The 15,829-nt window shown below is 38.8% G+C and overlaps 2 protein-coding genes across 2 annotated transcripts; both read right to left on the minus strand.

Annotated features, from left to right (window-relative positions):
* Positions 1-154: 154 nt before the first annotated feature.
* LOC121472183 (olfactory receptor 9G9-like) lies at positions 155-1,072 on the minus strand. The gene has a single exon (XM_041723310.1). It carries the CDS (start codon positions 1,070-1,072, stop codon positions 155-157), a length of 918 nt encoding a protein of 305 aa, XP_041579244.1.
* A 10,973-nt stretch (positions 1,073-12,045) lies between these two features.
* On the minus strand, positions 12,046-12,963 carry LOC121472185 (olfactory receptor 9G1-like). Its single transcript, XM_041723312.1, has one exon. It carries the CDS (start codon positions 12,961-12,963, stop codon positions 12,046-12,048), a length of 918 nt encoding a protein of 305 aa, XP_041579246.1.
* Between the last annotated feature and the right edge of the window lie 2,866 nt (positions 12,964-15,829).

Consider the following 15,829-nt stretch of genomic DNA (forward strand, 5'->3'; position numbering starts at 1 on the left):
CTGACCAAAGGTGGTGCTAAACCCCTGAGCCACCCGGGCTACCCGCATTATCAGAATTCTTAATCCTGATGGAACACAATGGCAGCTCTTCTTGAAATATAGTAACCTGATCAAATATTGTCATTGCATCTCCTGAGAAGGAGAGAATCTTGATTTATTTAATGAGTTTATTCAGAGCCTCTTTCACATCCTTATTCCTCAGGCTATAGATCATGGGATTCAGCATGGGGAACACCACAGTATAAAATGTAGAAACTATTTTGTCTGTGTCCAAAGAATAGCTAGATCGGGGACGAGAGTAGATGTAGAGAATAGAGCCATAGTACAAGGTGACAGAGACCAGGTGTGAGGAACACGTAGAGAAGGCTTTGAGTCGGCCCTGGGTGGAGCGGATCCTCAAGATGGTGGCAATAATGAACTGGTAGGAGGCTAGGATGAGCACTATGGGAGTGATGACATTGGAGGCCAGGAGGAAGTACAGCACAGCCTGGTAGCCATCTTTCTTGCCACAAGCCAACTTCACCAGGGGATACAAATCACAAAAAAAGTCATCAATGATATTGCCACTACAGAAGTCCAAGGCAAAAGTTCTTTTGGTGATGATAGAAGAGTTAAAAAAACCACCAAGGTATGAGGATGCTACCAAAAGAGCACACAGCTTTATAGACATGGCCTGAGCATAGTGCAGTGGCTTTGAGATGGCCATATAGCGGTCATAAGCCATGGCAGCCAACAGGCAACACTCAGTATATGCCAGCCCTGCAGAGAAGAAGAACTGACATACACAGCCAGCAAAGGAGATGCTTTTGTCTTCTGAGATGCAGGTCATGAGAATCTTTGGGGTGTAGACAGAGGAATACCAGAGATCCAGAAAAGATAGATTCCCAATGAAAAAATACATAGGGGTGTGCAGCTGGGAGTCATTACAGATCAAAACTATGAGGGTGGCATTTGCTACCACAGTCAGAGAGTACACGCCAAGGAATACCACAAACAGGACCAGCTGCATCATTGGGTCTGTCGTGAACCCCAGCAGGATGAACTCAGTCACTGTATGATTGCCTCTCTCCATGGCTTAAAGAGATCTCACCTAGAAGTGAAAGAGTGAAAAGTTTAATTGCCTGAGTCAATACTACAGAACATTCTCAGTGTTAGGCCTGCGACATGTGGTCAAGGCTATGGATGTCAGGGCAAGGGAGATCAGAGCAGGAATCTTGCCTGACTAGTACAGGTGAGAAGAGCTTTCTGAATGTCAACATATTCATTTCAATGAGATGCATTTAAAACAGGAAAGCTTGAGTGCTTTTGGGGGCTTATACACTTTTTTAAGAAAATATTATTTGAGTTCCAGGTGTCAAGTAGGCATTGGGATACAGCAGTGAGGACAACAAGGCTGACCCTTATTCTATGGAGACTCTATTTAGAAGAGTGACTACATACTAAATAAACACATACATGTAGAAATATTTTCAGTTAATGTTAGAGATATTAAGAAAATAAAACTGAATGATTCAGTGAAAGTGAACTAAGGGAAAGGGAAATTAAACTTAGACCCCGAGAGGGAAAAGTCTTTTCTTGTTTGTGAGGTACAAATACACAAAATTTTCAAGTCCACAAGAGATGGGAAAGTCCCCGTGGTTGAGAAGGTGGTGACATTTGAAAGGTGGTAAAATATGCCACCCCCAAATAGGCCATTTTGTCGTATTTTTCTTTTTCATTGATGTTGTAGCATGTATCATTACTTTGTTTTTATTGCCAAGTAATATTCCTTTATATGAACACACCATATTTTGTTTACTCACTCATCAACTGACACATGTTTTATATTTTCTACTTTTGCCAGTTATGAACAATGCTGCTATGAGCATTCTTGTACAAACCTTGTATAGATGTATGTTTTCATTTGTCTTGAGAAGATACCTAGGAGTAGAATTGTTGATTCACATGATGTACCTCTAAGTAACATCCTGAGAAATTACCAAACTGTTTATTTATATTCCCCAAATGAATGAGAAAATATACTGTTTGTCCTTCTCCGATTGACTTACCTCACTCAGCATAATACCCTCCAGTTCTATCCATGTTGAAGCAAATGGTGGGTATTTGTCACTTCTAATCCAGGACAATCTATTTTAAAGTCAGGTAATTGGCAACTTTAACTTCCACTTCCTTTGTATTCTAACATATTCATGGCTTCCAGGGGGTTAGAACATAGGCAGTTTTGGCGGACATTATCCTACCTATCCAAACCATAAGTGTAAGTATTTGTTTCAGGATTCTCCAGTCTATTCCACTGATCGATATGTCCATGTTTATGCTAATACCCCAAGGTCTGAATTACTGTCCCTTTGAGTAAGGTTTGAAATTGCTTTTGGCTCTTCACTTTTTAAAAAAAAATTTTTTTTTTTTGGTTTTTCTCTTTAAAGTAATTATTTTCCTTTAGCCTCTCCATATATTTTAGTAACCCTTCCAAGGTTGCCCCTCTTTGTTCAACCTTGCAAAAGAACATTTAGGTCTTGTCACATTTTGGGGTCTTAATTTCCTTGTGAATGTTCCATACCATATAACATTTATGTTACATACATTTGTGTGCTTTTCTCCTGTCAATCTCTCTCCCACTAATTTAATTCTCAAGCCCAGCCCTGAACACTAAGGTAAATTTTATGTCTCCAATACAGTTTCACTCCACAATCACCAAACAACCTCTCCCCTCACTTATTGTGAAGAAGCCCTCTGGCATATTTATCAAAGTCTCAGGGAGAGAAATAGAGAATCAGAGAAACTTCAGAGTGGAGACCAAAAATATAATCCATCTGGTTATGCCAAGTAACAAAATATGTGATGTCATTGTAAATCTTTTGGGTCTAAAGCCTGGGACTTAATATTATTCTTCAGGTTTTATAGCTCTTCACCTATTATCTTTAAAAAGACCCTTATCCCAACTGGATAGTGTTTGTTGTAATAGTCCCCAATTTTATCACATTAAAAAACGTCCACTTTATAACAAACATTTAAGATACTTACTTTATCGAGCTGAAATGGTTCTATGGTTAATACAACCTACTTACAAACATATTTGTAGATATACTTAAAACATCTAATTCTAATTGCAAAGATGATAAAAAAGAAAAGTAGCTCATAATGTAACTATTCCATGGTAATAATTACAGGATGTATTCTAAAATAACATGAATTTTCATATGTAAATCCTGCCACACTTGATGAAATGGTTATACATATATGTAGAGTCATCACAAAAGTATTAGTGATTCCAATATCAGGAGTGGCATTTCCATCGGTGATAGGATTTTTCCGACAAGGTGAATAGTTTTTGATAAAGTTCCAAACAAAATAAATGAGCCTCTTATTTCCATTTTGAATTAATGTGTGAGTTGATTTATAGTAAAATCTTGCAAAATGTAGTGTTTATTTGTAAAGCAGAGTAGACTTCAAACTCACACAATTACAAAGATCTTTTTCAATGCACAAATGTCCATTAAGACACTGGCTGTGCAGGGTGGGGAATTTTTTTCTTTGGATGAGAGTAGCCCCTAAGTGTAAAACCTTTAATTCTTGTGTGCTGCTTACTAAATGGGCCCTTGATCTATGTGGCAGGCATAGATCCAGCGACACATTTCAAAAATGTTCTTTAAAGGATGTTATCAGTCGGTGAATAAACTCCACTCCACAGCTTTGTATTTTACCTTGGACTTACGATAGGGTTCTTCTGGGAATTATGTGAAGAAATAGAAAATACCTGGAGAATATCTTTGAGTGGTAAATTTCTACTTTTCATGGGCCTTCGGGGTCACTGAGGCCAAGAGGAGATAGGAGTCCACTAGGATGTAAATTCCACGAGAGCAGGAAGTTTTGTCTGTTCCATTCATTATTATATGCTTAGTGTCTAAATAATATCTGGCATATACTAGACACATAATATTGAATGAATACATGAATGAAGCAATGAGCATCCCTATCTGGAAAAGAAACAAAGCAATAGATTGATTTTCTGGGTGGCTGCTAATTGGGTGTTTAACTGACTAAGCCACAAGGGCACCCCTCAGTTATATTATTCTTATTCTTTGTCACAGAAGTCTGCCTGCCATTACAATGTTGTAAAGACTGGAAGAGTTAAAGAGGAGTTGCCTAAGGTTTTACCTTTAACGAGATGAGCTATGAACAGATCTACTTTGAATGCTCTGCAGGCACAGAAACAAGTAGGGCATACGTTTCCTTGGATAGAGAGTGGCTTAAAGAATAGACGTCTGTTTGGTTAATCTGGCGGGGGTAGTCTGGCCCTGTTTGCTACCCGTAGACCATATGATATGATACTCTCTTACAGTGTATCAAACTGAAAGGGATTTTAGCTTTTCAGGATGTCTTTGGCCTTTAATAATCTCTGGTAAGTAGCTGAGGCTACTTCATCCTGTTGCCCAGATGCTGTCTAGATCTAAGGACACTGTTTTTGTTGTAAATGGTTCCTGTATTGCTTGATTGTCTGTGTACCTAGTTGTTTTTTTCTCCTTTGTCTTTTTCTGTGATATTAACTGCCTTTTTTGGAATCTAAGAGTAAGATGTGCTCTTTCTCCTTGTAAACTCGACAGTTTCAGAAATTGTAGTAGGAGGGTGGTGAAGATATTTCAAAAGAAGTCCTTTGTTTAGCACTTAAGATATCATAGTATATACATGACCTTCATCCCGGTTGTGAGGAACAAGTAAAAATTTCCATCTACCTCTAACATCTGGATCAGAAAACTTACCTAAAGTTCTCAGCAATGCCATCACCTCAACAGAATTCAAATATGCTTCCATCACATATCTTTATAGTAGCTTCCGGATCCCCAGAGTGGCAGATTCCTTCAACACCCTCGGGATTTCATAAGCTTAGGAAATGCCTAACCAGACAATTAAAGAGAATTGTGCGTATTGTTTAATAATGGAGAATTCTTTTTTGAGACTATGATTTCCCGGTGACAGTATAGTCATTTATAATTTGTATTCTCTTTTTCTTGACTTGTGTAGAAGCTAAACTAAGCCATATATGTGCATGTATATCATGTATAGAAAAATATTCATATATTATGTGCATATTAAAGTATTGTTTGTTCAACAATACTGATACTTGTGTTAAATGTCGAGTACCTTTCTTTTGTCCAAAATCCATTCTCCACTTTTTGACCTCCTTTGTGCTCCATGATACTCCGCTGTATTAACTGCATGAGTGGACTCCATTGGTCTCTGTGTCCTTAATAGGTTTAGCCAGTAGTTGTCATTGGTGGGGAAAAGATGGAGGTCTGAGTGGTTTTTTCCATTTTCCTTTCTTGCAAAGAAATGCCACAGCTGGCTTCATCCAGGACCTAGATCATAGCTCCTACCAGCTTCTGTGACAAAGAATAAGAATAATATAACTGAGGGGTGCCCTTGTGGCTTAGTCAGTTAAACACCCAATTAACAGCCACCCAGAAAAGATACAATATAGACCCAGATATAATATAGTTATTGATATGTAGACATATACACAGAGTGAAATGGGATCCTCATATTAATTCCATTTTTGACCCTTAGAATGAGGGTTATTAGTTTCAAGGTTTATGGTTCAAGTAGGAACTGAATTGCTCTGAAAAGACAGTAAAAAAGCAAACAAAACTCAACCTGAGGTAAGGGCGAAGGTTAGCATTTCCCTCAAAAACATGGAGGATACAAGAGTGGGGATTCCAAATCATCACCTTTAATCCTTTCTTTGGAGGCAAAAGAATTTCGGATCTGCAAGGTGGCGGTCATGAGAGAACACGTTTTATAGATAGATTAAAGAAGGGTGTCAGGAATAATAACTTTTATCTTGAGAAATAAATGGAGTGGGTTAGTTTGTGTTGGAAACCATATTGTATCCTCAAAGTCAACAGACATACACCGGCATGAAGCAACTGTAGCTTTTGAGGAATAAACATTGTGTTTTAAGGTCACTTTGTGGGGGAGGCAGAGAGACAAGTATATTTCATTTTATTTGCAGAGTCATATACTTGGTTTAGAAGATATCCTAAACCGTTCGTGTACATCAACATGTGCCCGATTCTTCCACACATGCATATACTGGGAGGTTGTCACTTATCAGGTCATTGAAATGACATGCTCTGTGAATGTCAGTCAGTCTCTTTCTCCACACACGCAGCCTCCTTCTCCTCTTTCTCCTGTTCATGCTCAACATGCCCTTATACCCAATATATGGCTCCATCTTCTGTTTGAAGGTCTGTTTGAAGACCTTCTGTTTGAAGGTCTGTTTGAAGAACATACATGTCTACAAACTGAGGGGATAAAGCTGGCATGGTGTACCTGTGGTGACCAGGAATGTGAGCCTTTCAAAGCTCCAGGTACACTGAGTATAATTAGCACAAGTCATAGCTGCTGAGCTTTGAAACACATTTCCCCATTTGTACCAATGTTATGCTGCCCAGAGACTGCTGCTACCTAATGACTGAGCACAGCAAGGATAGCAATGCAGGACTATCCCTCTTAGGCACTGGCTTGATGGCTAATTTTGGCTCAAGTACTTACCTTGCTGAGCTTACCATAAACTGGACAATGGTCTAGGATGCTTTTGCCCATCTTCCTTCCCTCTCTTCTTCACGTGTGCCTATACTTGCCTATGTTGTAGTGGCATTTCTTGTTCTTCTGGCTGCCTCTCTCTTTTCTCTTACACAGACACAACTGTTTCCCCTAACAAAGTCCTTGCAATTTTAAGTCAACCTTAGTGTCTTCCTCTTGTAGAACTCTGACTACTGTGGCCTCTTTTATTATTGCATAAAATGCCCCACTCAAATTTAATTTCCTTACCCATAACCATATAGTGAGTATATTTGGAGTCTGTATGTATAAGAGTATAATGTCCCTAATGACCCAAAGGAAAAGCCTCAGCGCTCTGTTTATTTGGAATTTGGGACTGTACTCTGGCCCTGTTCGACTCCTCATGCATTGATCTAAGAGGTGTCACTCCAGTGGGCATAGTGATTGATCTCAATGACCTGGGAAAAATTAGTTAGTGGTACAGAATGAGTTGAAGAAGAATTGTTTGGAACCATTGGGATAGGGCATCATATTTCTTTTTTAAAAAAGGATCTTATTTATTTATTTGTGGAAGACAGAGAGAGAAAGAGAGAGAGAGAGACGCAGACAGAGTGAGAAGCAGACTCCATGCAGGGAGCCCGATGTAGGACTCCATCTTAGGAGTTGGGGATCAGGCCCTGAGTCGAAGGCAGGTGTTTAGCTGCTGAGCCAGTCAGGCGTCTCAAGCACCATATTTCATAGTATGCTCTTGGCCTTCTCTTTGAGATGAAAAGTACCACAACCAAATAAAAACAAGGTGATCAAAGACACAGACCTTATAATAAGAAATTATGGACAGCTTATCAGATAATTCTGATCCAACCAAGGTGTTGAGAAAGAATGAATGAACCAGAGTAATACAAGAAACAAGGTAGAGAGTGGACTTGAAAAAAAATGTTTAATTTGGTAAAACTCGTATATATAAATAATACAACTAAGAAACTACTTTTTTTTAGGCTTCAAATTTCACTTGTGATCTGAGTAGCAAAATTCCCTTAGGAATTTATGGTGTAGTTAATTATAAGTTAATATGGGAGATTCTTTTGAATCCTTCACAACCATAACTGCAGGTGAAGCATTCCCAAGTGTGCTTAACAACCTTACTGCCAAACAGATACTTAAACATATTCTAAAACTTTTTCTAAAACTTTAGTACGACATATTTAATTTCATTCGTGTTATATACTTACATATATTTACATCTTCAAAGAGTGTTCATAGCTGTATTTAATCTTTTCAGTGGGGTTTTAGTAATGTTATGTAGGCTTGATTTTGGCCTTGAGATAACTTTTCCATACACAAAATAATATGACTCTACACTTGGGCCAATGAAAGTTACAATATTTGGTAGATTAATAATTATTTGGAGAATAGGACTTGAATGCTTCTCTTAAAAGGATTAAAATAATAGTTCTTGATAAGTACTTTGAACATCTTTATTGTACTAAAAGTCAGGATTTATAATATTGGGATGGTATTACACCAGTTTTACCTTTGTAGCTCCGATTTCCTTCTGCAATGATAGATTTTCTTGTTTCACCACCAACATTAAACAGATCTCTACACTGAGATCTGTTCACAGGACTTAAAAGTAATATAATTTATATGAATTTTAATATTATTGGTTGGGCCATAGAGAGCTTCAACAAAATGGGAATCTGGGACGCTGGGTGGCTGGATGGTTGAGCATCTGCCTCGGCTCAGGGCATGATCCCGGTCCCGGGATGGAGTCCCACATTGGGCTCCCTGTGAGGAGCCTGCATCTCCCTCTGCCTATGTCTCTGCCTCTCTCTCTCTATGTGTCTCATGAATAAATAAATGAAGTCTTTAAAAATAAAAAAAAGAAAGAAAATGAGAATCTGAATTAGCATGAATAGCTCTCCATTTTAGAGCTCTGTGTAATTCAAACATCTTGGAGTTACACTGTTGTGTTCTGTCTCTACTGGGGTACTATGTGTTAAGACTCGTACTGATTACACACCTTGGATTTACTTTACAGGTAATGTGTATTATTGCTGGTCTGATCAGGCTTTCCTGCTCTGTATGGAGCTCCTACAGTTTAGGGGACTACTTGCTTTATGTTCACTTTCTTGGGTGTTTGTTTGTTAGTTTACTACTACTTTTACCACTAGAAACAAGAACATATTCATGTTGTATGAACACAAACAATATCTTCATTGCCCTACTTTTAAAAACCAAAACTAAACACAACTTACCATGTTTTCACTTTTGTTTTATCACCACCTGTTTGTATCACCTATATGAATTTTTCTCTGTTGAGTAATGGGAAGTCATAGACTTTTATTTCTCAAATTGTTTCAGCTCATTGTAGTTATTATTCTTTATCATCATAATTGTGCTTTGATGCTCAGAATATCATCATGTGGATGTGGAAGACCTTGCAAGTTCACCCTTGTAAAATAAAAGAGGAACTCTGGTAGTTACACAGTGATTTACAAAAGTCATATCTATAGAAACTTGACAGATTTTTCCTTAATGAGGGACATATGGAAGAAATATAGATTGGAGAGATGATGCTTGGTGAGTCTAATCATAGAAGATTATTTCATGGGTACCTCTGGGTCTTCATGCTATTGCTTCTGGGGGCAAAAGGTAAATAAAAACACTTAAGAAATCCTGGTGAGACTGCTATTCAACATAGTACTGGAAGTCCTCGCCTCAGCAATCAAAAAACAAAAAGACATTAAAGGCATTCAAATTGGCAAAGAAGAAGTCAAACTCTCCCTCTTCCTCGATGACATGATACTCTACATAGAAAAGCCCAAAGCCTCCACCCCAAGATTGCTAGAACTCATACAGCAATTTGGTAGCGTGGCAGGATACAAAATCAATGCCCAGAAATCAATGGCATTTCTATACACTAACAATGAGACTGAAGAAAGAGAAATTAAGGAGTCAATCCCATTTACAATTGCACCCAAAAGCATAAGATACCTAGGAATAAACCTAACCAAAGAGGTAAAGGATCTATACCCTAAAAACTATAGAACACTTCTGAAAGAAATTGAGGAAGACACAAAGAGATGGAAAAATATTTCATGCTCATGGATTGGCAGAATTAATATTGTGAAAATGTCAATGTTACCCAGGGCAATTTACACGTTTAATGCAATCCCTATCAAAATACCATGGACTTTCTTCAGAGAGTTAGAACAAATTATTTTAAGATTTGTGTGGAATCAGAAAAGACCCCGAATAGCCAGGGGAATTTTAAAAAAGAAAACCATAGCTTGGGGCATCACAATGTCAGATTTCAGGTTGTACTACAAAGCTGTGGTCATCAAGACAGTGTGGTACTGGCACAAAAACAGACACAGATCAATGGAACAGAATAGAGAATCCAGAAGTGGACCCTGAACTTTATGGTCAACTAATATTCGATAAAGGAGGAAAGACTATCCATTGTAAGAAAGACAGTCTCTTCAGTAAATGGTGCTGGGAAAATTGGACATCCACATGCAGAAGAATGAAACTGGACCACTCTCTTTCACCATATACAAAGATAAACTCAAAATGGATGAGAGATCTAAATGTGAGACAAGATTCCATCAAAATCCTAGAGGAGAACACAGGCAATACCCTTTTTGAACTTGGCCACAGTAATTTCTTGCAAGATACATCCACGAAGGCAAAAGAAACAAAAGCAAATATGAACTATAGGGACTTCATCAAGATAAGAAGCTTTTGCACAGCAAAGGATACAGTCAACAAAACTAAAAGACAACCTACAGAATGGGAGAAGATATTTGCAAGTGACATATCAGATAAAGGGCTAGTTTCCAAGATCTATAAAGAACTTATTAAACTCAACACCAAAGAAACAAACAATCCAATCATGAAATGGGCAAAAGACATGAAGAGAAATCTCACAGAGGAAGACATGGACATGGCCAACAAGCACATGAGAAAATGCTCTGCATCACTTGCCATCAGGGAAGTACAAATCAAAACCACAATGAGATACCACCTCACACCAGTGAGAATGGGGAAAATTAACAAGGCAGGAAACAACGAATGTTGGAGAGGATGCGGAGAAAGGGAAACCCTCTTGCACTGTTGGTGGGAATGTGAACTGGTGCAGCCACTCTGGAAAACTGTGTGGAGGTTCCTCAAAGAGTTAAAAATAGACCAGCCCTACGACCCAGCAATTGCACTGTTGGGGATTTACCCCAAAGACTCAGATGCAATGAAACGCCGGGACACCTGCACCCTGATGTTTCTATCAGCAATGGCCACAATAGCCAAACTGTGGAAGGAGCCTCGGTGTCCATCGAAAGATGAATGGATAAAGAAGATGTGGTTTATGTATACAATGGAATATTCCTCAGCCATTAGAAACGACGAATACCCACCATTTGCTTCAACATGGATGGAACTGGAGGGTATAATGCTGAGTGAAGTAAGTCAATCGGAAAAGGACAAACAGTGTATGTTCTCATTCATTTGGGGGAATATAAATAATAGTGAAAGGGAATAGAAGGGAAGGGAGAAGAAATGCGTGGGAAATATCAGGAAGGGAGACAGAACATAAAGACTTCTAACTCTGGGAAACGAACTAGGGGTGGTGGAAGGGGAGGAGGGCGGGGGGTGGGGGGGAATGGGTTACAGGCACTGAGGTGGACACTTGATGGGATGAGCAGTGGGTGTTTTTCTGTATGTTGGTAAATTGAACACCAATAAAAATTAATTTATTAAAAAATAAATAAAAGATGAATGGATAAAGAAAAAAAAAAGAAATCCTGGTGAGGCAATAGAAAGGGATAATTTCAACCAATTAACTTTCATAGGAAAATATTTAAAATGGACTCAGCATATTAGTTCCTATTTTCAAGGACCTAACTGGATAGATCCTATTCTGTGTGTATCAATCAATAAGAAATATTTTCACGCTAAAGATGTGAAGTATTCTGCTATATTTTGAATGTAAAGGAGAATTTTAAGTTTTCATTCATTTTTTTCTAGAGTAGCATGAAATTCAATAAAAATTCTTAAATTTTGTATTTAAATTCTATCTCCTAAAAATGCTCTAATTTTGTCTTCTCTTAAATTGTCGTGGATCAAGGGTGCAAAGTCTTTAACTTGCATTGTCAGATTTCTTTTTTTTTAAGGTTTTATTTATTTTTTCATGACACACACACACACACACACAGATAGAGAGAGAGAGAGAGAGAGAGAGAGAGAGAGAGGCAGAGACACAGGCAAAGGGAGAAGCAGGCTCCAGGCAGGGAACCCAACATGAGACTCCATCCCAGGTCTCCAGGATCAGGCCCTGAGCTGAAGGTGGAGCTAAACAGATGAGCCACTCAGGCTGCCCGCATTGTCAGAATTCTTAATCCTGATGGAACACAATGGCAGCTCTTCTTGAAATATAGTAACCTGATCAAAAATTGTCATTGCATCTCCTGAGAAGGAGAGAATCTTAATTTATTTAATGAGTTTATTCAGAGCCTCTTTCACATCCTTATTCCTCAGGCTGTAGATCATGGGATTCAGCATGGGGAACACCACAGTATAAAATGTAGAAACTATTTTGTCTGTGTCCAAAGAATAGCTAGATCGGGGACGAGAGTAGATGTAGAGAATAGAGCCATAGTACAAGGTGACAGAGACCAGGTGTGAGGAACACGTAGAGAAGGCTTTGAGTCGGCCCTGGGTGGAGCGGATCCTCAAGATGGTGGCAATGATGAACTGGTAGGAGGCTAGGATGAGCACTGTGGGGGTGATGACATTGGAGCACAGGATCAAATACAGCACAGTCTGGTAGCCATCTTTCCTGCCACAAGCCAACTTCACCAGGGGATACAAATCACAAAAAAAGTCATCAATGATATTGCCACTACAGAAGTTCAGGGCAAAAGTTCTTTTGGTGATGATAGAAGAGTTAATAAAACCACCAAGATATGAGGATGCTACCAAAAGAGCACACAGCTTTATAGACATGGCCTGAGCATAGCGCAGTGGCTTCGAGATGGCCATATAGCGGTCATAAGCCATGGCAGCCAACAGGTAACACTCACTGTATGCCAGTCCAGCAGAGAAGAAGAACTGACATACACAGCCAGCAAAGGAGATGCTTTTGTCTTCAGAGATGCAGGTCAAGAGAATCTTTGGGGTGTAGACAGAGGAATACCAGAGATCCAGAAAAGATAGATTCCCAATGAAAAAATACATGGGTGTGTGCAGCCGGGAGTCATTACAGATCAACACTATGAGGGTGGCGTTTGCTACCACAGTCAGAGAGTACACGCCAAGGAATACCACAAACAGGACCAGCTGCATGACTGGGTCTGTCGTGAAGCCCACCAGGATGAACTCAGTCACTGTATTGTTGCTTCTTTCCATGGCTTGCCTAAGAGGAGAAAAAATGTGATTTCAGCTTGCCTCATTGTGCTGAATAAATAGATAGTACGCTAAATTAAAAATTATATATACGGTAGTTTTATTTTCATTTTTTATTTCCTGATCATTTTCTTTCCCCTGGACTCTAACTCATGAAACCAAATCTCTACTTAGCATCTCTTATAGGACATCTACAGGCATTAAAAAAAAACTTATTTCCAACAATTCCTCCTCACCCTGCTTTTCTCTCAGTTTCTCCACTACAGTAATTGGCAGTATCCTAGTTTAGGGGAAATCATTTACTATTCTTGACTCCTCTCTGACTTTTACATTTTAACTGACCAGAAACATCTTGATTCTACCCTCACAATATATCCAGAGCCTGACCAGTGTTTTCCAGCTCTGGTGGGTGGTTCTGCCCTAGACTGAAACCCTTGATATCTCCAGTGCGTGTTATCACAGAGCTTCTAATGGTCTGCCCACAACCTCTCTCCTTCTATCCTTTACCCAGGCCGGTTCTCTGAACAAGGCAGGCAGAGCGATTCTGTGAAAAGACCAGTTAGATTATGTTACTTTTCTGCTTCAAACGCTCCAGTGACTTCTCAACTTATTCATAATAAAGTCATCGCAAAGATGAGCAAGCTTTTTGCCTCTCTGCTTCTGACTCCTACTGTCCATTCTATCCATGACATCCTCCTTTCAATTCTTGGAATAAGCAGAGGATGCTCTGAGCCTTTGAAGTTGCTTCTCCGTATGACCAGGATACTCTTCCTCACATATCTTTTTTTTTAAGATTTTGTTTATTTATTCATGAGAGACACAGACAGAGAGGAGAGAGAGAGAGCCAGAGACACAGGCAGAGGGAGAAGCAGGCTCCATGCAGGGAGCCTGACGTGGGACTCGATCCCGGGTCTCCAGATCACACTCTGGCTAAACCGCTGAGCCACCTGGGCTGCTCCCTCACATATCTTTATAGCAAACTCTCTGACATTTTTTAAAGTCTTAATTGCCACATATTACCCCTTTTCAGGTGTTTTTGATCACTATTTGTAATTTACTTTCCTGGCATTTCTTATATCCTTTTTCTACTTTATTATTCTCCTGAGGGCTACTCAGTATCTAATACTATGAACATCCCATTAATTTAACTTATTTTCTTTTCTCTTCACTAGAATATTGCTAAAAAGAAAATAAAATAAACAACATGCTCCTACAGAGTCCTTTGATTCCTGGGACAACAAATCAAGATTTAATTACAGTTTCAGTATATCCAGGGATTTTGACCTTTTAGTAGTCAATCTGAAATTTCCTGATCAGCACTAGTGAAGTCATTTGCATTATAAAAACTGTTTCCTCCTTTTCCCTCAAAATATGTTCTGGCTTGAAACAATCACTTCTTTTCTTTCTTTTCTTTACTTTTCTTCTTTTTTTCTTTCTTCTTTTCCCCAAAGATTTTATTTATTTATTCATGAGAGACACAGGGAGAGAGAGAGAGAGTCAGAGACACAGGCAGAGGGAAAAGCAGGTCCCACACAGGGAGCCCAATGTGAGACTTGATCCTGGGCCTCTAGGATCACACCCTGGGCCAAAGGCAGGCACCAAACCTCTGAGCCACCCAGGGATCCCCTCTTTTCTTTTGCTAATAACTTCCTTGCTCCACTGTCCATCCTACAAAAATGTTTCATTCAGTACAGCTCCCAATCCTTCTATTTGCCTGATGGATTGTTGCTTGATTCATGAATCACTAGATAAAGCCAACCAATTGGATCTTTTGGTTGGACTGGACTGGATTTTGTGTCTCAGCAATATACCCTTCCCCACCTGTTTTTGATGGAAAACACATATCATTTCAATGTTTATCTCATGTTAATGTGTAGGTTATTATGAGATTTTGTGGGCTGTTTGTTTTAAACGAGTCAATAACAACAATTGTGCAACTGAGCAAAATCTTTGAAAATAGATCCATGAGAACTATGAAGGGTTTCCTGTGGGAAACACTTGACAACTTCCATGACAGGTATACTGAAAGATTGATAGCAATAATTTTACAGATGACAAAATTCAGTGTTAATAAGTAGCTAGTAAGTATACAATTAGCAGTGGTGCTGTCTTACTCCAGAGATCTGGTATTTAACCACTAAGTCATGTCCTTTCATATTTGATATTAGGTTAAGAGTTGCTTTTAGGCTCCATACATGGGTCTCTTTCTTTTTGGTTATAACAACTTAACTCAAAACCAATAGAATAATGGTGACAGATTCAGATGCTGTCATAGATAAGTACCTTATACAAATGGGGTCTGATAAATGCTTCTAAGAAGTACTCAAATCATCTAACAGAGTCCTGTGTCTCACATTTATAGGCCACCCTGATTATGAACACAGAAATGGTCTACTCACCTCATCCAGGGCCAAGACACTTGCCTGAAACTCACAGTCACAGCCAACAAAGGACTACACTGTGGATCCAAGTACCTTATACTTGTTCAGGATCCCCAGTGTATTTGATTCCTCAAGTACCTCAGGGGTTCATCGCTTTTAAAGTGCCTAAAAGGCAATTAACCAAAAAGCATATTAACTTTGAGAGATTCTTCTTGCTGAAAGCAAAAAAAAAAAAAAAAAAAAAAAAAGAGAATGATTTTAAAAGTAATAATTATTGTGATATTTTGAGAAACTACTCTTTCCCAAAGACTTTCCTGGAAACTGTATTTGATTGTCAAACAACTCTGAGGAAAAGGTATTGCAATTCCTATCACAGACAAGAGAATAAATCCAGAGTACTTAATTAACTTTCCTAAGTCAAGCTCAGAAGTAAATGCAGTCAGAATTTAAACTCAAGGCAGCCTGATTATCCTAATAACATTTACTGA

Source organism: Vulpes lagopus, chromosome 11 (assembly GCF_018345385.1).
Source record: "Vulpes lagopus strain Blue_001 chromosome 11, ASM1834538v1, whole genome shotgun sequence".
Classification (NCBI taxonomy): Eukaryota; Metazoa; Chordata; class Mammalia; order Carnivora; family Canidae; genus Vulpes; species Vulpes lagopus.

Bases quoted from the DNA above. Each gene is read 5' to 3' on its own strand.
- LOC121472183 (XM_041723310.1), bottom strand. From the start codon at position 1,072: ATGGAGAGAGGCAATCATACAGTGACTGAGTTCATCCTGCTGGGGTTC.
- LOC121472185 (XM_041723312.1), bottom strand. From the start codon at position 12,963: ATGGAAAGAAGCAACAATACAGTGACTGAGTTCATCCTGGTGGGCTTC.